The following is a 24,766-nucleotide window of genomic DNA, read 5'->3' as shown; positions in this document are numbered from 1 at the left end:
CATTTTTTTTTTTTTTTTTTTTTTTAAATTTACAGACTTTTTTTTGTTTAAATAGAAAAATCCCCTTTCATGTTCTTCCGTCTGATAATTTAACAGTACCACAATTTACTTGAAGCAGGCCATTATAAAGACAGAAAAGCAAGAGTAAGCAAGAGGAAGAGACCGTTTACAGACCTGTGCTCTGAAATGTCCCTCACATAGTTACACACCACACTCCTGATCATTTACTTAAGAATAAAAGGAACATCAATCATTAATAAAAACTTAAATAACACTTATGGTAGAAAGCGCATAATTACAGGTAAGTGTGGAATCGTTTACTTTTAAATCTAACCAACTTACGTTAGTGTAAAAATAGCAACAAAAACACTTATAAATCCTACATTTTCGATTTGAGAGGTTCGACCTCCATCTCAGAAACAACCTTGACCAGTGAACTGATTAATAACTTTAAATTGCATTGATTGCATTAAGTCTTGCATTACAAATCTGATTTGTTCTAATTATATCAATATTTCATTGCCTGCCATAATACTGTTATTAAGACTAGATGGATAAACAGACTTAATATTTAATACAAAGGAGAAAGTGACAGAAAGAAAGACCAAGGTATATTTGAAATATTTACAGTGCCCTCCAGACATACTAGCCTTCAAAAAATAAGCAAAGAAAAGATCATAGAGTATAAATATTACAATATTTCAAATTTCCTACTCAAACAACAGGAGAAACTATGCATCCTTTTTCTAACATAAATCACTCATTAGAACTATTTTTTTAATAATAGTATTTTTTTTTTTCCTCAAGAATTTATGTACCAAAATTAGTGACAACCCTGAGGAATAATTTAAATAAATGCCTCTATAAGTTTCTCCAACTTTGTTAGACATTACAAGAGACTCAGTGTTATTATTCTCTCCAGACAAGGTGTCACAGAATATTAATTGTAAATGTGCCAATAATTTTGAAACCAGTATTTTGCAGAAAAAAAATTGCACCAATAAATAAAATGTTCTGTTTGAAAACAAAACATGTTTAAATAAAGGATTCAAATTAATGAGCTCTCGATGATAGGGTGATGCTTTTGTGTTGCACCACTCTGGGGTGCCAATAATTCTGGAGGGCACTTAAGTACTTAATACTAGGACAACATTGTGAAACACTAGTCTTTAGGCCAAATTTATTTTAGAATAGAATAAAAAAAGAGAAGAAGATGCTTTTATCCATCTATTAAATATAGAGGATTCTAGATGGTTCTAATGCAGTTTACTTAAAAGTTAAAATTTTCATATATCTGTGGTGATACCGGAAAACTTGTAAGTTGTTGTTAATCATCAGTTGTCCCAATTCAACTATTCAAGTTTTTCTTTCTATATTTAAGACTTTGCTTAAATAATATTCAAACATTCCTCACCAAACGCCTTTTGTTTATTTTCCATCTAAACTTGTCTGTTAGTGTTAGTAGCATTAGCATCTGCCTGTAGTCTATCCTGTAGCTTAGTGATGCTCATTCAGCAACTGTTTGTGAGATAAAATATTATTTACTTAACTGGTAGGACATGGAGAAAAGTGGATTTAATATGACGTAATCAAGTATCATTTTTCACTACAATTAATAATTTGTCCTGTCTGTGATGGCATATGGGTTTGTGTGATTGACAGATGTAATACAGAGAAATAATGAACAGAAATGAAAAACAAAAACATTTCATTTTAAAAGGCTACAACCACTTTGACATGTCATGTAATGTAATAAACTGCCTTGCATAAGTATTTATTCACATTATGCCAGCTACACAAAACAGCCCATGCTACTGAAGCAGGGAAAATTACTCAGGTTTAAGGGCAATATGGATGGAGCCAAATACAGGGCAATCTGAGAAGAAATGTGTTTCTGTTTGTAAGAGACTTGAGACTGGGCCAGAGGTGTAAGCTCCAAACAGGATAATGAACTTATGCTTACTACCATTCTAACTTTAGTGGAATAGTAAAAAACTAAAAACCTGAACGTTTTAGAATGTCCCAGTCAAAGCCCTCAAAGTCAAAGACCTCAATCTGATTGAGAGACCTGAATGTTGCTGTTCACTAACATCTCATCTAACAGAACATAAGCAATTTTACCAAGACGAATGGGCATGTATATCAACCAGGGGTGAATACTTATGCAACTTAAAAATAACTGCATTTTGTACCTTCAAATGTCAGACATATTGAGTAAATCAAATTGTAAAAATCCCAATTAAGTCTATTTCAATTCCAGGTTGAAACACTACAAAATATAAAATTCAATGCAGTAAATACTTATGCAAAGCACTATATAGTTTGTCAATGAATGAAAACATACACATAAATGCTTTACATGCAGACATTTGAATAATCGTCCACATCCCTATATATAACATTTATTTTTATATCCTGTATTTGCTTCCTAGTAACCTCAGCCTAGCATTAACAACCGTTAACTTGCGCAAATAATAAAAAAACTTTTACATTTTTGATAGTGAAAAGACTTCACAAGGCAGATGTTTGGTTCTGATTGGAATATTGTCAAAACAAAAGAAAAGAAAAAACTGCATTCTCGAGAATTCTTCTGAAGTTTATGAATTAAAGGGTTTTCCTATGCTGCCACAGGTAAGAGGAAGAATTTGGAATTTTTCCAATTAAGTAGTCCAGTTTTAGTCTTGTACAAGTTTTCTTCCTCTCACTCCCTCCTTTATAATAAAGGAATGTTTCACAAAGGCTCTACTGAATACTGACCTGAAGAGCTGAAATCCGCATGTCATAATGTCCCATAAAATTTCTGAGTCTTCTCATTCGGATGACTATATTTCAAGTAGTGTTTGAGTAGCCTAAATGATAAATGTGTTGACCAAGAATAATATTAATCCTGTGACTAGGGATGTGCCGATAATCAATAATATGATAAACCCCAGCATTAAACACAGGCAATCAATGCATTTCTATCGCAAGGTGGCTACCAAGGTAGGCAGCATTTGCGTACTCCCAACATAAAGCCTGTCCCATTCTTTGATTTAATGTGAGGGCAGCTTTGCAAATACCTTTCATGGTGTAGTCAATCCCATTATTCTCTTCACCAGACCAGATTTCCTTGAATTTTTCAACAAGCTGTCTCTCCCTGACTGTGGAGCAAGTTTACAAATTTTCATGTCTGTGCTTGTATTTCTGTTCATAGATTGTCAGAAATCATTTTGTAGTCAAAATCAATTAGCTAATCTACTGCAATTTCAAAGCTTATTTAGTGACCATATTTAGCTAATTTGCAATTTATCCTTAGTTAGCTACCTATGTTAGTCTGCTAGGAATATTCTAGTTGCACTCATCACCAGAAAAGCAGCTGCTGCTTGTTGGAGATTGCTTGTTAGTTCATCAGGTTTACATAAAATGCTACAAAACAAGGCAAATAATTTCAGTGTGTGTGGCTACTGTGGTAGAAACCTTCAGAACAGAAAACAGCAAAAAAAGTTTAAACATATTCCAGGATAGCATCAGTAACCCTGCTTTCCATTTAAGAGTATGTCTGCTCTCCATATTAGCCATCAGTTTTCTCCCAAGAATGTCCTGTTGTGTTCTATGACAAAAAAACAAAACAGAACAAAAACAAAACATGCCAGCCAAAGAGAAGGATACAGGAAACAGTTTTTATATACAATATCATGGTAATATCTGTAGACTGCCCTAAAAAATCAAAAACTGAATATCGGCACATTCCTAATCAAGCCAAATGGGTACCATAGTATATACACTTGTCTTCCTTTAGTAGATCATTAAATAGTGTACTGTATATTTGATTATTACGTATCTGTGTCAATATGCTGATATTATTTTATAAAGTAACTGATATGTAATGTAGTGCGTTCATAGATTACAAGGGAGTAGGATTCACAATATTCTTTCTTTCAATGCTGTTGTACATTGAGGCAGTTTTTATTATTGCATTTAACAAATACTTCTCAAATCTGTGCAGCGAGGCCTCCGGGCCCAAATGTTCACAGAGGACTTGGGGATTTCTCAACTGGTCACCTTTATGCCCTTTTCTACTTGTTTTTACCCTACATTCACACTAGGAAGTGACAAAGCGACAAAGCAAGCAGTCATTTCCTGTGGCATAGCACAACTACAATTTCAACATGGACTGGCTGCACGATGGAAGGTGCATCTTGAGTCCATATATGGGTTCATATTGGGGAAATATGAGTGACACTGGGTGGACGTGGTTTGAAAGCCATAAATGAAAATGTGAGCACTGCACTGAGACCATATATGGAAATAGGAGTGGCTCTGAGTGTTGCTGCAGTCCACTCAACTGTGAAGTAGGAATGATTTCCTCTATTATGTAGAGTAAATACCATATTTTGTTTGCTCTGCCAAGCAGCAAAATCTTATGAACTAAAACAGCAAGCCAGCTAATAAGCTGTATGGTCAGTGTTATAGTTCATGTTATGTCTGTGTGTCGATTGATCTGAAGCAAATACTACAGTAATCTCATTTAAAAGGAAAGAACCAGTACTTGATTTACTGTTGAGAGTGCGTGGAGCCATATTGATAGGTCATTTTATTTGGAAATTCTGAGTTATGAGCTCTAGTCGAATGCTGCATTTGTCCTGAAGGGCATAAATGAGAATGTAAGTGTGCCATTGAGTCCATTTATGAAGGGCTTCAAATCAGAAGATTGAGGACATTGGCAGTCATTTATGCTCATGCATTTTCACAGGCTTTGTGGCTAGCCAACTAGCCATCATAAAATTTCCTCAGATATCCTTTGAGAAATTAGTTCGAGTCATATTTCTAAAGGTTCATAGACTTCAAACATAAGCTAACCTGACAGGATTATGAGAAATATTATAAAAAAAGAAAAAAGTAAATGGTATGTTTGAGGACTTGTATGGGCTAAAAGACAGACCCATCCGTCACACCTAAAGACCTGCCCAATGGTCTACATCCAGTGTACAGACCCTGCTCTCCAATTCTGGCACAGTGACAATCAAATCAAGATTTTCTCAACTGTCTGCAAATTTGGATAGTCAATGTTTGATATTAACAATTTGACAAATGAATACCATTTAAAGCAACAGAAATAGGAAGATATTAAATCATTTAAAAAAACAGGTATCAGTTTTACAATAACCTATAAAAATCACTTCCTATTAGAACACTAAAAAAACTGTAGAGTGCATACCAACAAGCAAAAAACTGGGTTAATGATTTGTCACCTTTTAATGTGAATGAAGGATTAGTCTACTACTTACTGCAATCATTACTGATTCATTCTAAATGCATGATAAAAATCCCTTTAAATCCGTTTTGGTAAATGCAAAACACATCAACAAACCAAAAACGCAAAAACAAATTCAGAAACACAGACATCAACACAAAACGGCAAGGAAAGATCATTATTGAACATCAAGCTTGCTACTGATTGGACACGGAGTATGACGATCACAAGGATAACTCTTATCTCAGCCTCCTATTGTGAGGAGTAATTCTTCTGAAAAACAAGGCTACTTTTAAGCTTTTAGTTAATTAATTAATTTATTCATATATTTTTGTTTATTTAATTTTAGAATTTGCATACTAATTTTAATGCTGTGCAAAGTTGACAGCATATCATACATGTACACTTGGTAAAAGTAAGTATGTATAAAAACATCAGTAGATTCATTTAGTCTAGCATTTCCTGTAAAAAAAAAAAAATCCAGCTGTTTTCTGCAGAGTCTTAGCATGATGTACACCATAGCTAACCAGCAACATGCATGTGATGTTCAATAAGGACCTTCCCTTACGTTATTGCTGATGTGATTTCTGATTTGCTGTTATGTTTGCTGATTTGCTTTGTTAGTGTGTTTCATATTTACAGTCCACCATAATTTAGAGATCATGAATATTAACTCAGGACCCTGTCGATCCCAATCGTTCTGTGTCTTGGCACATATTTTGCATTAAGATGAAATCTGACCCTGATCCTTCAGCCTAAGTGCCATTTTTATATCACTTGCCCCCACTGAGACTGTGTGTTGGCAGGTGTTTCAGCATGTATGTCCAATTGCAAACCACCGCAAGAGCACATCTCATTACATGAATCTATAGAAATATAATTTGCACGTCATAATTTAGAAGCTTACTATATCCAGATGATCCAGTAAATAAAGAAACCAGAGTCCTCTACTAAGTGAATAACTGAGATTAGTGTAAGCGCTCGACATCCTAATGAAGTCTGAATCACATCGAGCTGTCCTACTCACTGTGCTAAACTTATTACAAATGTACCTAATAAACTGCTACAAATTGGAAGACACCCTTGTTATCAATGCTAGAAGATGAACAGAAGAAAGTTGTATGAAATCAAAACTGAAAAGCAGAAACCCGTCTCAGCCCTTCTAAAGGGAATCTGAAAATCTACACAAATGGAAAAACAAAAACAAACAAACAAACAAACAAAAAAAAAAACACCCTGCACTACTATCTAAACCTTATAATATTTGGCATGACAGACATGATGAGCATGGTGCAATGTACATTCCCACTCACCAGTGGAAATATGGAACAACAACAACAACAACAACATCAACAAAAAAGCACATTGTTTCAAAGTCGCAATTGGTCAAAATCATTCTGGAGTTTCTGCAGGAGTTGATTGTTAAAAATATTGATTAAAAAAATGCAACAAAACAGGTAAGGAATAGTAAGACTAAAACACAAGAAGAAATTAAATTAGAAAAAAAATAGAGGAGAAAAAAAAAGCAGCTTTTACAAAAAGACATAAGAATGCATAAAGTGACCCTTTTTTTCTTCTGTTCTGGCAGACGTGGCTGCTGATCACAGAGAGCCTGTGTAACACTTGAAGATTTTGCATACGACGTTTAACTCCAGATCTGTTTAAGAGAAAAATAAGGCATAGGTGTGAGTATCTGAATGCTGTGTTTTAAGGTTGTTTAACACACCCTTGTTGATTTCCCAGAACCACTAAGACGTTGTTAATCAACTACATCAGCTGAGTGTCCACTTGCAGCACAAGGGAAGGTTTTTGTAGAGCAGAAACAACTGTGGCAGAAATATAATTATGGAAAAATTAGTAACTATACCCTATATACATTGCATAGATTGTAGCTAAAGTGGGGTCCAATGGTCTGAGACCACTAGTAAAAATGCTCCTATTTTGCATTCGCTTTTTAATTTAATATAAAATTGTTCATTAAAAATTATATTATCAGCAACAACTCCAGTAGAATCTTACAAATATTTACATGAATATCGTATTATTTGGTTTGTCCCTCTTTTGCTTTAAGGACAGCATGCACTCTGATGGATTGTGAAGTAATTTTCTTCTAAATAAGGATCCAAGCAGGCAGAAACCTGGAGAAGAGGAATGGTTTTATTGAAGCTTCATGTACATACCCTTCAAAGTTCAACTGCCTACATACCAAAAAGCCCTTTCCCAAAACATCTTAACTAGGCTGCTAAGCCAAGGTCAGCACAAAGATAAAACTGTCTGCTAAGCCCTGGCAAACACAGTCCTGTTCACAATACAGTATATGCTCAGTGAGGAGGTTTTCATTAGCACATCAATCTTGAGAAATGTTTAACATGCTCCACAAAGTCTGAAAATTAGATTCTATAGCGTGCTGAGAATATCAAAAAGAGCTATAATGAAAAACCATAACCATTCTTCAACTCTAACTGTCCTGGACTTCACAAGTTTGTATAAAACTTGATGAGCCATGTTAGATGAAATCCATTAGTGCTATCTGAACACGTGCTTAAATGGAAGAGATAAGGTGTTAACAAGGTCAATTTCAGAAATTTGCTTACATTTAAATAGTGATCTATTTAAACTATTTAATTCAAGGCTCAGTGATGTGTGTGGGGAGCGAATGCTAGCCTGTCTGGTCCAATCCCACAGAAGAGCCACTGTTGCACAAACTGCTGAAAAAGGTCATGCTGGCAATGATAGAAAGGTGTCAGAACACAGTGCATCGCGGCTTGCTTTGTCCGAAAGCCCATCCTGACCCCTGTATACGCCGAAAGACCTTACAATGGGCACGTGAGCATCGGAATTGGACCATGGAGCAATGGAAGAAGGTGGACTGGTCTGATGAATCAGGTTTTCTTTTACAACATGTGAACAGCTGAGTGCATGGCCGTCACTTACCTGGGGAAGTGATCTCACCAGGATGCACTATGGGAAGAAGGCAAGCCGGCGGAGGGAGTGTAATGCTCTGGACAATGTTCTACTGGGAAACATTGGGTCCTGGCATTCATGTGGATGTTACATTGATACATACCACCTACCTAAAACATTGCTGCAGACTAAGTACACCCCTTCATGGCAATGGTTTTCCCTAATGGCAGTGGCCTCTTTCAGCAAGATAATGCGCCCTGCCACACTGCAAAAATTGTTCAGGAATGGTTTGAGGATAATGACAGAGTGGACAAGTATTAACTTGGCCTCCAAATTCCCCAGATCCCAATCCAATCAAGCATCAATGCTATATGCTGGACAAACAAGTCCGATCCATGGAGGAATCGGTGTTCCAATTCATCTAAAAGGTGTTCAGTGGGGTTGAGGTCAGGGCTCGGGCCACTCATATTCTTCCACGTCGAACTTGAGTAAACCACGTCTTTATGGACCTTGCTTTGTTCACAGGGGCATCGTCATGCTGGAACAGGTTTGGGCTCCTTAGTTTCAGTGTAAAGCTACAATATACAAAGACATTCCAACTTTGTGGCAAATGTTTGAGGAAGGCCAACAATGGTCAGGTGTCCACAATCCTTTGGCAATATAAAGTATATTTAATATGCATAAACACTTAAAACCCATTCAAAGCATGTGCATATGAGTCATGAGACATATTGGCTTGTTAGATAGCCTCCTTGCTAACTAGCTAGTAGAGTAAAACAACAGCTCAAAACAATCAGCTACCATATACACATGGAGTAGTTGGGTATTAGCACCTCTTTTCTTTGGCTCAAATTAATTCATTCACTCATTTGCTCTAACTGTTTTACCCTGGGTCATGGTAACTCCAGGGCCTATCCTGGGAACACTGGGTGGAAAGCAGGGATGGGAATGGCAGACCGTCACATAACTGCATGCAAATTGCAAAGCTTTCCAGATAAGTTGCAACTAATGCCTGACTTAATTGCTCATCTATTAATCATCTATCAAAATGCACTTCAGTTAAGTCTATGTGCACTAATATAAAAGTAACAATTAAGCCATGAGGAAATCAACAGGGGAGTTGACAAGGGTGCATTAAAGCAGTATTTGAAATCAGAGCAAGAGGCGAAATGAGCTTACATGATTGACAGGTTGGCTCTACCAGTGAGGTGGCACATAGCTGTAGCCAGGCGTCCCTTGCGGACGATACGTTGGCACCGTAACAGGGTGTGGACCAATGGGAGTATGCTGGGGTGTGGTCAACAGCGTTCCTGATTGGAGAATCACAATGCATTATCGTTAGTCTCTTTACATCTTAACAGCACCATCTATCAAAGCATCAGCACACTGAGATTCAGAGAAAGAGGCACTGGTCTCAATACAGATATCATTATGACAATAGAGACAGAATTGAAGCTGACAGTTTTCTACTAAGCCAAATTGTAGTTAATGACTTTCGATAGTGGTTTGATACATTAAACCAGCTTTAGTGTAAAACTGAAGTAACAAACTTCAGGCAACAAACATGCTTTGGGTAATGAACTATAACCAGAGAAGGGGGAATTATGTAGATTTCATTTATGAATGATTTACCATGTTAATATTTGATCATTTGATTATCTCTTTAAAAAAAACAGCATTAAATTGTAAATATAACAAACCTGTGTCTGTCTAAAATGAATAGAACAAACTTAACAATTGACAGACAGTAGATATCTCTTTTTATTATGTAAATTACTACAATCCCAACTTATCAATACCAATTTTTCAGACTGAGTGGGATAAAAAATTTTTTTTGGCATTGATGAATACGGTTATTGATACCAAAATGAGTAACCTACTCAGTACATGCTGGTATATACTGGTGCAGTTGCAACAAACTACTCAAATTACAATTCCACGAAATTGTTTTGTACGGTCTTTCACTGTGATGTTTGTTGGTAAATGAGAACTTTTAGCTGTACTCATATTTGACACACGTGAATAGAAGATGGTTTTGGTTGAATGCGCAATGTGATGATGTCACACGATGTGCTGTGATGACATGGTCCAAAGCTGCATAAAATGTGCGGTAACATTTGGAAAATTGTAAGCTTCTCTGAATATTGTGGAATTTCCTTGATTTTGCTTTAATTTCTGTGATAGCAAAATCTTGGAGGGACTGATTAACAGAGTGTGAGAGAGCAGCTGACCTGAGCATGAAGAACAGTATTAGTGAGCATGAGCATTATAAAAATGAGGTGAATTGCACCTTGGCTCATAATTAAAGTTAAGAGTGAACAGAAAGGAAGTGCCTCAGTGCACCTGTCTCAGTGCTTGCAGAACTGAAGTGCTCACACATGTGACAATTTCTTTGCACTTTCACGCATGTTTAATGACCATGAGTATTGATACCACTCTGCAAGCTCAAGAAGGATGCCCTTGTGGTCTTTACTAAAGATACTGTTTAAACACCATAAAGATGATTTATTATGTTTGTAATGTAGGAAGATGTACTAGATGTACTCCTCTAGATATTTTGAGAGCACAGTTTACAATCTGATTTGCTTTGACTGCTTTAATTAGTCACGAAATACATCCGGATCACTGTCTTTTTGTTAGTTATAGTTACATTTATATAGCGCTTTTCTAGACACTCAAAGCGCTTTACATAGTATGGGGAGGGATCTCCTCAACCACCACTATTATGTAGCATCCACCTGGATGATGCGACAGCAGTCATAGTGCGCCAAAACACCCACCACACACCAGCTATTAGTGGAGAGGAGAGAGTGATATATCCAATTCAGAGATGGGGATTATTAGGGGGCCATGATAGAGAAGGGCCAATGTGGGAATTTGTGTCGTCTGTTCATTAGTGTGGTAACATACACTAGTTTACGTAATTTATTTCTATTTACTACTATTTAAGGCCTACCAGCCATACCTATACACAGTGTTAGAAATTTACATTTATGCAGGGTAACTTGCAGAAGTCAAAAGGATGTTACATTTTATCTTATTTATACAGCTGAGCGGTTGAGAGCTAAGGCCTTGCTCAAGCTTGCTGAGATTTGAACTCACGACCTTCCAATCAGTAGTCCAACATCTTAACCACTGAGCTACCACTGCCCTTAAATTACTGTGTGTGTGAGTGGGTGTGTTAGTGGGTGAGTGAGTGAGAGACAGACAGACAGACAGACAGACCTGCAGACATGGCCATCGTGGTTCCTGCCACCATGCCCATGGTGAGTGCGCTGGGCCGGGGGGTCACAGGGGGCACTGGGGCGGGGTACAGGGCAGAGGGGATGCTGTTCGGCTGCACCACCGTGGTGTGATGGATAACATGTGGCTGTGCAGCGTACACAGGCTGGGTGTAGTAGGCTCCCTAAGGAGACAGCAGCAACAGAATATAATTAATGAATGATATTTTCTGAAGGCTGTTTTTCAATCATATTTCCACAAATCTGTATATTATTGTATATACTGATGCATAATGTTAATATTCAAATTCAAGTCCTGACATACTAAAACCCTAAATAAAGAGGCCAATTAGCATGTGCAATTTGAATCTAGTTATGTTAGCTAATCTCAAAAAGACCCCCGAAAGGGTAAACAAAAAATAAGGCATATGCACTGAATTGTGAGTCAAGTATGTCTCAAGCTGTTAGAATATGAAATGAATTCAAAAAACCCCCAGATATGAATATGTAGCAATCCCATGGTATGTATGAATCACAGGCTCTCAATGCTGTAGGCATTATTAGATATTTGCACCTCAATTTGTGAATATCTAATAAACCAACAATACTGTACGTACACTAGTCATAACTTCAAAGGACATTCTCTTTATTTTGACATTATAACATTAAAAAAAGGTTTCCTATTATCTACAAATAGTGGAAACGAGCTCCCGAAGGCTTAATACCAGCTCTTTGTATTCATTTATGCATGCAGTTGTGGTTCCTGAAGTAAATATCAGGCTTATTAAATCACACTGTAGGTGATAAATTAATGCATTTGCATAGACACCATCTTTTATTTTGTACCTTTAGACAGAAACGCTTTTAAGTGTACAAATATTAAGGCAAATGCCCCAAAAGACATGCTAAGTTTGTCTATTTGAAAGATGCAATCCCCTGTAGACCCATTTTACTAAACCAGTTAATATTTTTCATATATTTTTGTGTTATTGATTTTGTATGGGTTTTTACTTTTTTCTGTAACTGTGAAACTTCCCAAAACACTTGTGAGACATGATGAAACCATAAAAAGTCTCAACAAGATGCTTCTTGTTATATTTTATGTCTGGTACTTGTCTAGACTGGGTTGCAGAAAATAAAGCAATCCACACCCTTTCACTCAATCATCAGTAAATAAGGCACAATAATCTCGTCAGTAGTTTCATAAATGTTGCTGCTAGTCATCTATACTAGTCTATTGCATCACTTCCTCCCACACCTTCGATTCTGCTTCCAACTGAAGGCAGAATGTTTTCACCTAGTGCAATTTTGATTAATCATCTTTCAACATGGTGAAATGCAGATTGTGGCTCCCTTACCTGAGTGTAGAGGTTCTGTTGGGGGTAGGCACTGCGGATAGGGTACATGGCTGAGGGATATGTATTTGGAGAGGGGGAATATGGAGGAGGAGCGCCATTCGACTGGGACGGGGGAACTTTATACGGAGTCCCTGCGGTGTATCCTGAAAGAGAAAAAGAGATACACTTAATTTAGATATGTGTAATGGATGACAAAGAGATTAATGCAAACGTGTGTATCATGTGTACCATGGTTTTTAAAGTGATGAAACTGAATAGTGAACAATAAGGTTATTAGAGTATAATTTTATCGCATTTACAGAAGGAAAAACTTTTGATATCATCTAGGTTTGTCTTCACTGCAAAACGTCCGTGAAACTGAATGTGAACATGTTAAATGTCTTTTGAAAAATGAAATGAAAAAATTATTTTCTGTTTTCCTCTATGTCCTAAGCATATGTAAACCGGAGCACTCAATTGACTTGTACTTAGCAAGATTAAGCATGATTGCATAATAAATCATTAAAAGTCATAATAAAAGTCATGCTAATAAACCATTCTAAATGACAATGAATAAAATCAGAGAGAATATTGTTCTTAGTGTTATAGTTGCTGTCATTATTGCTATTCAATTTCAAACTTTGCCAGAACATCTATACAGAACTGAATTGAGCCGAAATGTGAGAGAGAGAGAGAGAGAGAACAGACAGAAAAAAAAGACATAAATCAGATAGTGACACTATTTATATGCACAATGAAACAGCCTCCAAACTGTTAAGTGTCAGTCCAAACAAAGCTCCTCATAGTCCAGAGATATAATCTATACTAATCCTCTTGGTATTAAATATATATGTGTTTCATTCTTTCTCAATATCTGAGTCATTTCTATCTGTCCTGCTTAGCTTCACTAATGCACTCAGTTTAGACAAGGGGTGGGTTTGTTTCCTAACTTTACAACAAAGCAAATCCTACTGAACACAGCAAACTGTTGGCAGTCACAGACAAACATTGGCTGAAAAAACACTGGAATAGACACCAACACACATTCTGTGTTGATAATGAGACAAGTGAATGTGGTTCTAAAATGCTGTATATATTATGCTTGCTTTGAAAATATGACAAGTTCTGATGTGACTAGAAAGGTGTATTGCTAATTCAGAGATGATCCAGCCTAAATACATGATCAATATCCCCACATATGAAAAATGTATTTAAAGCACCCAACAATATTATATACTATACTATACAATATGATTTACTATTGACAGGCAGAAAGGCCATGCCTCTTCCACAGGAACCGACAGGCAGAGAGGGCATGTCTCTTTTACTGGAATTGATCGGCGGAAAGGCCACATATCCTTCATAGGCAACAAGCTCATAATGTAAAATACTGTAATAGAAAACCATAAGTACAGGATTTGAGCAGCACATATTTAGGCTGTTCCTAAATGGTTAAGGCACTGGATCACTGATCAGAAAGTTGGGGTTTTAAACTCGAGCACCGCCAAGCTGCCACTGTTGGGCCCTTGAGCAAGGCCCTGAACCCTCTCTGCTTCAGGACGCTGTATCATGGCTGACCCTGTGCTCTGACCCCAGCTTATTATGCGAAAAAAGTTTTCCACTGTGCTGTAATGTATATGTGACAAAGTCTGCTTCTTCTAAAACATGCCAGACATTACAAACACCTCAACATTCAAAAATCCTTGAGGCAGAGACATGACTGATGTCTAATGATGTTAAGGTTGGACAGATATTTAACAAATAAATATATTAAAAGTGAAAACTGTAAGATGCGTTGAGAACCATGCTTGAGGGAAATAGATTACTGCACCTGTAATTAATCTATGCCTTTGTGCACAAGTCATTATTTCTGTCTTGTTGCCAGACATCTGGGAGAATATCTGAGCAAATACAGCACACTCCTGCACCACACCCACATTACATATATTATAATGAAAGTAAACAGCTGAATTCAGGACACAGAACATGTGCACTGTAAGAAGTGTGTGTGTTTGTGTAAGTAGGTAGCGTACAGGGTACACAAAGATAAACTGGTATATGAAAGGGTTGTAACTGAATACAAATACATTACTTGGGTTGAAGAGATAAAGCATTTATAGCATTTATTCATCCTTAGTAAATGTATGGTCAATTACTGGTGGTCTAAATTAGGCTACTAGTTTATTTATAGTCTGGGAAACAGAATCAACTAAACTTGTTAGAAAAAATATAAACAAGTAAAACAAATAAAAATCTGTAGTTGAGACCAATTATAAACTCGAGTGATTGAGGAACCGTCAGAGCCAGAATTCACACAGCATGCCATTTTCCCTAGTGTTTTCCGGGCCATAGGGGTCGAGTTCATATTTTAATCAAAACAAACAAAAAAAAACCCTTCAGGTATTTCCAACTCCGCATGGCGCAAGGTCCCTTTCCAGAACCTTCACACTAACTGTTCCTCAGTGGTGGAATGCACTTCCAATTTCAATCCGGACTGCAGAATCTCTCACCATCTTCAAAAAACAGCTAAAGACCCACCTCTTCTATGAACACCTAACCAACTCATAATATTTATAAAAAAAAAAAAAAAAATAAAAAAAAAAAACAACAAAAAAAAACAAACAAACAAACAAACAAAAAAAACACTTACACCTCTACTCTGCACTTTGCTTCTTCTGGAATTCAATTAATGGATCTTGTATGGTAGCACTTCTTGTATTGTTCTCTGCTTGATATCGCTTTGCTTGTATCTTTCTCATTTGTAAGTCGCTTTGGATAAAAGCGTCTGCTAAGTGAATAAATGTAAATGTATTTGCAACATCCACTCTGGGTTTAAAACAGAATATGGGGCACTAAACAGATACAGATATTGTCATATAGATATTGCCATAAGTTTGTGAACACCTGTCCCATATATGGTTCTTCCCCAAACTGTTGCAACAAATTTGGAAGCGCATTACAAAATTGTATAGTATAGTATGTCTTTATATGCTGTAAGATTACAGTTTCCCTTCACTAGAACTAAGAGGCCTGTTCCAGCAAGACAATGTCCCTGTGCACAAAGTGACTGGACACCTTTAGAATGAACTGGAACGCCGACTACGCCACAGGCCTCCCCACTTGACCTGACATATTGTTAATACTTTATTTAAAAAACTAAATGTGCCAAAAGGGCTTCCCTTTATTTACTGAAGTTAATGTTAGGGTTAGATTTAGGAGCAGCATAGCATTAATTAGATGCATAATATATATATTTCAGTTAAAGGACATCATAAGGATAGTGAGACAAACGTGTGTCTGTGTGAGATACGCCCTAAAAAGGAGTACTGAGTAATGAGCATATTTACTTAATGCATGTGTGTGAGGAACAGTTCTTTCACAGTCGTACTGTAGTCGTTCTTCATAAGAAAAACACATTCTCTGTATAACCACAAGGGGGCAGTGTTGGGTCATAATACCTGATGCAGGGTTTTTTGTTGTTGTTGAAAAATAGAGGACCCATCCAGGCAGTGCTCAGAGCAGTATGACCAGTGTTGATCAAATTCAGTTGAAATGGAGTTTACAAATATGATGAAGTCACCTTTGAAGTCACCTAATTAACATTTCTGACATGATGAGAATAATTTGTCACTCTTGTTCACAAAAATGAGCAAAGGAATTCTGTTAAAAAATAAAATAAACACAAAAAACCCCCAATTAACGTTTATCATCATGTTTGCATTTGCAAATCAAAAAAAGTAAGGAAAAATCTTTATCTTTATGTTTAGGAACACACAAAGAGCTAGGTGGCATGATTGCACAGCAGGCAGTGTTGCTGCCTCACAGCTCAACAACTCTGATTACTATCTGTGTGGAGTTTTGTCTGGGTTTCCTCAGTGATCTCCGGTTTCCTCCTACCTCCCAAAAACATGTATGTGGGTTGATTGGCTACACTAAACTGCCCCTAGGTGTGAATGAGTGTGTGAATGTGTGTGTGTGCATGGAGCTCATATTTTTGTAAATATTTGATTATATCTTTTCATGTGACAACACTGAAGAAATGACACTTTCCTACAATATAAAGTGTATAGGATGTACAGCTTGTGTAACAGTGTCAATTTGCTGTCCCCTCAAAATAACTCAACACAGCCATTAATGTCTAAACCGCTGGCAACAAAAGTGAGTACACCCGTAAGTGAAAATGTCCAAATTGGGCCCAAAGTGTCTATATTTTAAGTGGCCACCATTATTTTCCAGCACTGCCTTAACCCTCTTGGGCATGGAGTTCACCAGAGCTTCACAGGTTGCCACTGGAGTCCTCTTCCACTCCTCCATGATGACATCACAGAGCTGGTGGATGTTAGAGACCTTGTGCTCCTCCACCTTCCGTTTGAGGATGCCTCACAGATGCTCAATAGGGTTTAGGTCTGGAGACATGCTTGGCCAGTCCATCACCTTCACCCTCAGCTTCTTTAGCAAGGCAGTGGTCATCTTGTGTTTGGGGTCGTTATCATGCTGGAATACTGCATACTGATCATGCTCTGCTTCAGTATGTCACAGTACATGTTGGCATTTATGGTTCCCTCAATGAACTGTAGCTCCCCAGTGCCGGCAACACTCATGCAGCCCCAGACCATGACACTCCCACTTCCATGCTTGACTGTAGGCAAGACACACTTGTCTTTGTACTCCTCACCTGGTTGCCGTCACACACGCTTGACACCATCTGAACCAAATAAGTTTATCTTGGTCTCATCAGACCACAGGACATGGTTCCAATAATCCATGTCCTTAGTCTGCTTGTCTTCAGCAAAATGTTTGCGGGCTTTCTTGTGCATCATCTTTTTTTTTCCAGTTTCATTTTTATTGAACATTTCTGCTGTACATGCATCATCTTTAGCAGAGACTTCCTTCTGGGATGACAGCCATGCAGACCAATTTGATGCAGTGTGCGGTGTATGGTCTGAGCACTGACAGGCTGACCCCCCACCCCTTCAACCTCTGCAGCAATGCTGGCAGCACTCATATATCTATTTCCCCAAAGACAACCTCTGGATATGACGCTGAGCACGTGCACTCAACAACTTTGGTCGACCATGGCAAGGCCCGTTCTAAGTGGAACATGTCCTGTTAAAACGCTGTATGGTCTTGGCCACCATGCTGTAGCTCAGTGTCAGGGTTTTGGCAATCTTCTTATAGCCTAGGCCATCTTTATGTAGAGCAACAATTCTTTTTTTCAGATCCTCAGAGGGTTCTTTGCCATGAGGTGCCATGTTGAACTTCCAGTAACCAGTATGAGGGAGTGTGAGAGCGATGACACCAAATTTAACACACCTACTCCCCATTCACACCTGAGACCTTGTAACACTAACAAGTCACATGACACCGGGGAGGGAAAATGGCTAATTGGGCCCAATTTGGACATTTTCACTTAGGGGTGTACTCAATTTGTTACCAGCGGTTTAGACATTAATGGCTGTGTGTTGAGTTATTTTGAGGGGACAGCAAATTTACACTGTTACACAAGCTGTACACTCACTACTTTACATTGTAGCAAAGTGTCATTTCTTCAGTGTTGTCACATGAAAAGATATTAATCAAATATTTACAAAAATGTGAGGGGTGTACTCACTTTTGTGAGATACTGTGTATATATATATATATATATATATATATATATATATATATATATATATATATATATATATATATATATATATATATAAAAAATCTTTGAATATAGGTGTGCACCAATTATTGGCAACCTTTTAGGATGTGTGTGTATATATATATATATATATATATATATATATATATATATATATATATATATATATATATAGAGAGAGAGAGAGAGAGAGAGAGAGAGAGAGAGAGACACACACACACACACATATTGGATAAACCTGTGTTTTGTTTGCAATTGTTTGATATCCATGAGAGCAGAGTATTTTTGTGAATTTTCTGAACAAAAGCTCAAAAGGTTAAACAATTTCACATCCTTCTTTGCTCATATTTACCAAGGGCGCCAAAATTAGCGGAGGACACTAATTACTAATTTAGAAGGAAACAGACTACCACATGTTTTCTCCAACATTTGTGGATGTGCTACATCTTTTTGAGTGACTTACTGGGTAGAATTAGTAATGACCTCTGAGGGCTAGTCTTACGTAGTGTGCATTTGACATTATGCTGAAATTCACAAAAGGTATAACGGGTGAAAAGAAACCTTACCACAGATTATAACAAAAGCAACCCTAAGTGACAGAGAGATGAAAAAAGATGGATGTTACACAGTACAGTGCCAGCTCGACTCACCACAGGTGTTAATATGCACCCAGCAGTTCACACAAATGCCCAGACGGGGCAAGATGCCCAGCGTGTGTGTTTCTGCCCTGAACTCTGCCTACACCTTTTCACACCCATCTGTTAGGATGGAGAGAACAGGACGTCTCATCCACTGGAGGCTATCATAGACTAAAGTTTAATCCAACGCCATTTTCATAAAACAGCTCACTACATACCTACACACACACACACGTGTCCAGGTTTACCAACTGCTGCTTCATCAGTAAACAGTGTTAAACAGATTAACATAATAGTTAAGGTTTGCAGCTAGTGATCAGAAAGTTAGAAGTTCAAACCCCACTGCAAAGCCTCTGAGCAGTACTTGTTGTATAAGCTCATTACTATAATGTATCATTACTGACTAACCATAATGTAAATTTGAATAATAACCAACACAATATTTATCCAAATCTTTTTCTGAAACAACACTTCATCATTCTAGTACAGTACAAGCAGCAGGAACAATAATTGGTTCCAATAGTCACAATTTTTAACCAATCATCAGAATCTGCATTTTAAGTAATTTGCCTGCTGAAAAGTGTTTATGTTTAATGCACTGGCACACACTTATTTAGTCTAGCTCAGAACCTCAGCCATAATGTAACTGAATTATTGAAATATCTTTCTAAACATGTAAAGCTAAACATGGCAGAACACTAAAGACATGCTGAAACTGAATATGTGGTCATTAGTTGACAAAAATGACACTTTAACAAATTACCCAGTAAAAAATTCACTCACTCATTTCAATCTATTTAGAATTAGCTGAAAATTTAGTTGTTTTTCCAAGCTTTATGATGTCTAAAACTGAAAACACTTTATTTTCACAAACATTGTTTGATGTACATTAGGAGTAACAGTTTTACAGGGCTGTAAGCCTGTTATGAGTACGAATTGTTTCTGTAGGTTAAAATGACTGTTTTCGATTGGTCCGTCCATCTGAGAGTTAGCGTGATCTCTCAAGAACAGTGGCTGACTGCTTGTAGGATTTATATGTAATTATCATTATAACCAGCAGACAAAGTGATTATATTATAGAATCAATCCAAACATGGACAAGGTCACAGCAAGGTCAAATGTCTGAAATAGATTTTCTTCAATAGCTTCCTTCATGTTTGACAAACAGAAAACACTTATGTTCAAGGCCCATATTCTGGCTAAGATTATCTAGGATTTTTGCCATCTGTCCATCAGTCTGTTGATATGAATTTATTGTTAGTGTAATAACTCAAAATTAAGAGGTTAATCAATTTAGTACCCATCCTGTTTTAGACTGGATATTAAGGGTACCATATACAATATGCGGAGTTTGCATTTTCTCCCTGTGCTGCGGAGGTTTCCTCCGGGTACTCCGGTTTCCTATCCTGGTCCAAAGACATGCATGGTAGGCTGACTGGCATGTCCAAACTGTCCGTAGTGCATGAATGGGTGCGTGAATGTGTATGTGATTGTGCTCTGCATCCAGGGTGTACCCCATCCAGGGTGTGCCCCATGCTCTCTGGGATTGGTTCCAGGTTCCCTGTGACCCAGTAGGATAAACGTTATAGAAAATGGATGGATGGCTGGATATACAAGGTTGGGCTATAGACTTCTCATTATGTAAAAAAAATCTATTGACTGGGACACAGTATGCATTAACATATTTAAAGCCCCCCAAATTTCCCAACCATCGTGCCATCCATACTCATGTGTAACCTCATTCTAACCTCATGTGCAATATTTGTGGCTTAGGCGTTCCAGAGTCTCTAATACACACACTGTGGGATTGGCCTGATATACAGTAATTTTGGGGCCAAGGTAACGGATATAAAATCTACTAACCAATGTCCACAATTCCAAATGACAGAGAAAGTCTATAAAAGTAAAGGGGGGGCCTCTTGTCTTAAATTGTATTGTAAATCTAAAATCGAGTCCTTAAATTGTATTCTGATACTGTCACACCCCATATACAAAAAAAAACCCCCCAACAACCCTAAAAACACTGTGGGGGAAAAAATATTCCAAACATGGTAATGGTATAATTTAAGAGTATTTGAGGCATAAAAATTTGTAATACAGACTAAAGTTATTGGCCGTGGAGGAATCTAGTTTGGCATCATTCTACTTGTTGTATAAGTGAGCATACAGCATACTGTGTGTGTGTGTGTGTTTTCTCACCTGGAGGGTACCCTGGACTGCCTGTCTGATAGAGGCTTGGTGTGTAGGCAGGCGCTGCAGTAGGATAGCCTGCTGGGTAACCTAATAAACACACACACAAGGGAAAAGATATAAGCAACACAATCTGAATAAAGGAACATAAAGCTGCAAAAATGTCAATTCATGTCTCAAAAGGATGATGACTAAGAGCCTAATTTAGTCATCAGCTGTGATATACTAATGTAAATCTTCCATGGCAACGTCAGAACTTTGGAGAATAAGATAGAGAGAGAGAGTGCGGGAGAGAGAGAGAGAGAGAGAGAGAGAGAGAGAGAGAGAGAGCTTGGTGATTGAACAGAATGGGCCCAGATGGTGTTCATTACCACACGTCTGTCTTAATAAGATACAGTCGAGTGAGTGCGAAACACATACTGCCATACTGTCAGACACACACAACGCACAACTCTCCAGGAACACTAAGTTGAAACTGCCACGTCTGGTGTAGAGACTGAGCTGGTACTGCTGTATCGTTATGACACTGCTTATACATGGTATCATATTGCCATCATGCTTATGTACCAAAACGAAATGTGTTTGTGGTCAGTAAAAAGAACCAGTTTTACATTAAATAAGCTAGCTAGTGTGATAAGGCAGTCAGTGGAGTATATTAGCAAAATTCAACTAACTACCTAATAACTGGCACCCTAAAGTAAAGTATTAAATATAGTTAGATAGCTAGTGCTACTAAGCTTATCCATCCATTCATCTATCTATCCATATTCTGTACAGCTTATCCTACACAGGGTTGCATGGAGCCTGAAGCCTATCTCAGGGGGACTCGGGGCATGAGGCGTGGGACACCCTGGAGAGTGTGCCAACCCATCACGGGGAACAGTCACACATACATTCATTTGCTAAGGACAATTTGGAAATACCAATCAGCCTATAACGCATGTCTTTGGACTTGGAGGAACCCCCCAAAGCACATGGAGAATATGCAAACTCCATGCACACAGGGCAGAGGCAGGATTCGATCCCCCAACCTTGGACTTGCGAGGCAAACATGCACTAAGCCACTGTGCCACCGAGTGTAATAAACATATAAACTTAATCAAGCCCACACTCCCCCCTTCCTCTTTATCTTAGATCAGGAGAGGCTACGTGCGTTTAAAATAAAAACACACTTCTCCTAAGCAAGCTGTTTTCCATAACTAATACGCTAACATACTAGCTCGGAAAAAACAGCAACGACTACATAGTAGCAAGCCGGAACCGGAAATTTCCCCAAATATTTAAGATCTGGTGTATGGGAGCACTTTTTTATGACGCTGATGGTCAGTCAGTGGTGGATCAAGACATTAAGGTGTTCCAATTCTGACACTCATTCTGACACGCAGACTTATTTTTCAGTAAAAAAAAATAATGACGACATCAGATAACAGTGATTCTAGGAACAATAAAGGGATGTTAATCCAGGAGAAAATCAAGTTCACATATTAGTGCACAGACAATGAGCCAAACATGGCAGGCCATATGACTCGTCTTTCAACATTTGATTCTTTCTGTCTCTTCCTTCCTCTGTCTCCATTGATTTTTTTCTCTGTTTCTACTGCTTCTTGCATTCCTCTCTCTGATCTTTTAAAAAAATAAATCTGAGTAAGTACCGACACATTTTCCCTCCATCCAAAGACTGCAAGTATCACATAATCGCAGTGTAACAGCTCTACACCTCTCTCTTTCTCGCTATAATTGAGTTTTAGATATTCTCAGCAATGCGGTCGACACTACAGTGCTATACTTTGAATACACAAATGCCTGGGGCGTAGCCAGGTGTAAAGTATGAGGAAATATCTAAATGTCTGCTCTATAATTATATGTGAAATATGTACTGTACAACATGTTCATGTATTTTGTATGGATGCCAGACAGTAGTAGAAGGACAATTTTAACCAATCTGATCACATTAATAATATTAATGGGCAGTGGAAATAAAATACATTTATGATAGTTCTGCTGTTAATGATTAAATTAACATCATAGTAAATTGGCAGAAAATACATCTTATAAAAGCAGATCTATTCCGATTGGCTAATCCTGTTTCTCTTTACAGTCGCTGGTAGCCAATAAAATGAGAGTAAACAAACTGTTTGATGATGACATTTTCCGAACATTATTATAAGCACAATTACTGCACAAAATGTTATTTCACATGTATATAATCAGCTGTGCTGTATGTGTCTTATGTCAACCATCCAAAAGAAAACATCTAGAATATTCATAAAATATTTCAGGATCTTTTGCTTGCTTGCACTGCAGTGTTAAATTGTTTATTTACACTGCCTCTTATTCTAGCATACAAGCAGAGTTTTGCCATGGAGACAAACACTTAGATCCATATAGACATTCACAAACACACATCCCTCACTCTACCCCTCACTTATAAACACTCACTGCATTTGTAGAACCTTACAAAGACAATTATTAAAGCAGCTAATTATGATTATAATCGAATCCTGACCTTAATCTCAGTAACCACAAGAAAATCACACTATGACATCACTAGTTACTAGTATGACTGGCGAGTATTAATGATGAATAAGGATGGCAAGTACAAATAACAAGTATAGGTGGCAAATATGGACAGTGAGTATTAAAAAGTATTGACGGCGAGTATGGATGGAGAGTGAGGACAGGGAGTATTAACAATGAATATGGATGGCAAGTGTGGACAGTGAGTACTGATCAGTATGCATGGTGAGTACTGATAAGTATAGAAATTGAGTATGAACGACAAATATGTAAAGTTAATATTGACGATAAGTATGGACAGCAAGCATGGACAGTGAGTATTGATGATGAGTATGGGCAGTAAGTATGAACAGCAAGTACTTAAGATGAGTATGGGTGCTGATGGATGAAATATACGAGTAAGGATTGCAAATATGAACTGCGAACATGAAGGAGGGTTATGGTTGACTATGGGTGATGATGCCAAGCATGAATGGACGTCCAGAATTGGTGGTGAAAAAGAACAGCAAGGACAGATAGTCAAGAAAAAATGCATAAAAAATGCTCCCTGCAAAAACCAAAAGCACCTTGAATTCTGTCACTTAAAAAAGTTTTTAAATTAACACGAGTCAGTACTCACTTCCGGCTGAAGCACTGCCTTCAGAAATGTGCTCTCTGCAGGTTTTCTAGGGATCTAATATCTCATTACTTTGCATTTCAAAGAAGGATATCACATCTCATCATGTCTGTCACAATCTGATTCAGCAATTCTTACCTGTGTAGGCCATGGTTTTGGGGTTTCCATATGGAGTCCCGGGCTGCACTGGACTGTACACGGGGTTCATGCTGGATACTCTGCTCTTACTGCGTGAGAGAGAGAGAGAGAGAGAGAGAGAGAGAGAGAGAGAGCGTGAGAGAGAGAGGTAGGAACATAGTCATTCCATACAAATACACATTATAAAACTAGAGGTGCCACGAAATTTAGGCCGCTGAAAATTTCAGCTGAAAAAAATGCAGAAAATATGACCTGAAAATATATGCCGCCACGCAACGCCCTTTAGTGCTCGGCGCTCAGATTTCACACTCGAACTAGCCGAAGG

The 24,766-nt window shown here is 37.7% G+C and overlaps 1 protein-coding gene across 5 annotated transcripts in view; it reads right to left on the bottom strand.

Annotated features, from left to right (window-relative positions):
* The window catches only part of fam168a (family with sequence similarity 168 member A), a 59,371-nt gene continuing 34,605 nt past the window's right edge, over positions 1 to 24,766 (bottom strand). For all 5 annotated transcript variants that reach the window (XM_047153233.2, XM_047153232.2, XM_017466268.3 and 2 more), the window contains 6 exons: positions 24,442 to 24,530; positions 21,180 to 21,260; positions 12,717 to 12,859; positions 11,363 to 11,543; positions 9,317 to 9,447; positions 1 to 6,890 (listed from right to left, as the gene is read on the bottom strand). In XM_047153233.2, the coding sequence (XP_047009189.1) occupies positions 9,335 to 9,447; positions 11,363 to 11,543; positions 12,717 to 12,859; positions 21,180 to 21,260; positions 24,442 to 24,530 (607 nt within the window). In that variant the 3' untranslated portion in view covers positions 1 to 6,890; positions 9,317 to 9,334. The remainder of the gene's footprint in view (positions 6,891 to 9,316; positions 9,448 to 11,362; positions 11,544 to 12,716; positions 12,860 to 21,179; positions 21,261 to 24,441; positions 24,531 to 24,766) is intronic.

This window comes from Ictalurus punctatus, chromosome 4 (genome assembly GCF_001660625.3).
Source record: "Ictalurus punctatus breed USDA103 chromosome 4, Coco_2.0, whole genome shotgun sequence".
Taxonomy (NCBI): domain Eukaryota; kingdom Metazoa; phylum Chordata; class Actinopteri; order Siluriformes; family Ictaluridae; genus Ictalurus; species Ictalurus punctatus.
Note: the sequence above shows the minus strand (reverse complement) of the source record. Positions and strands in the feature narration are given on the sequence as shown.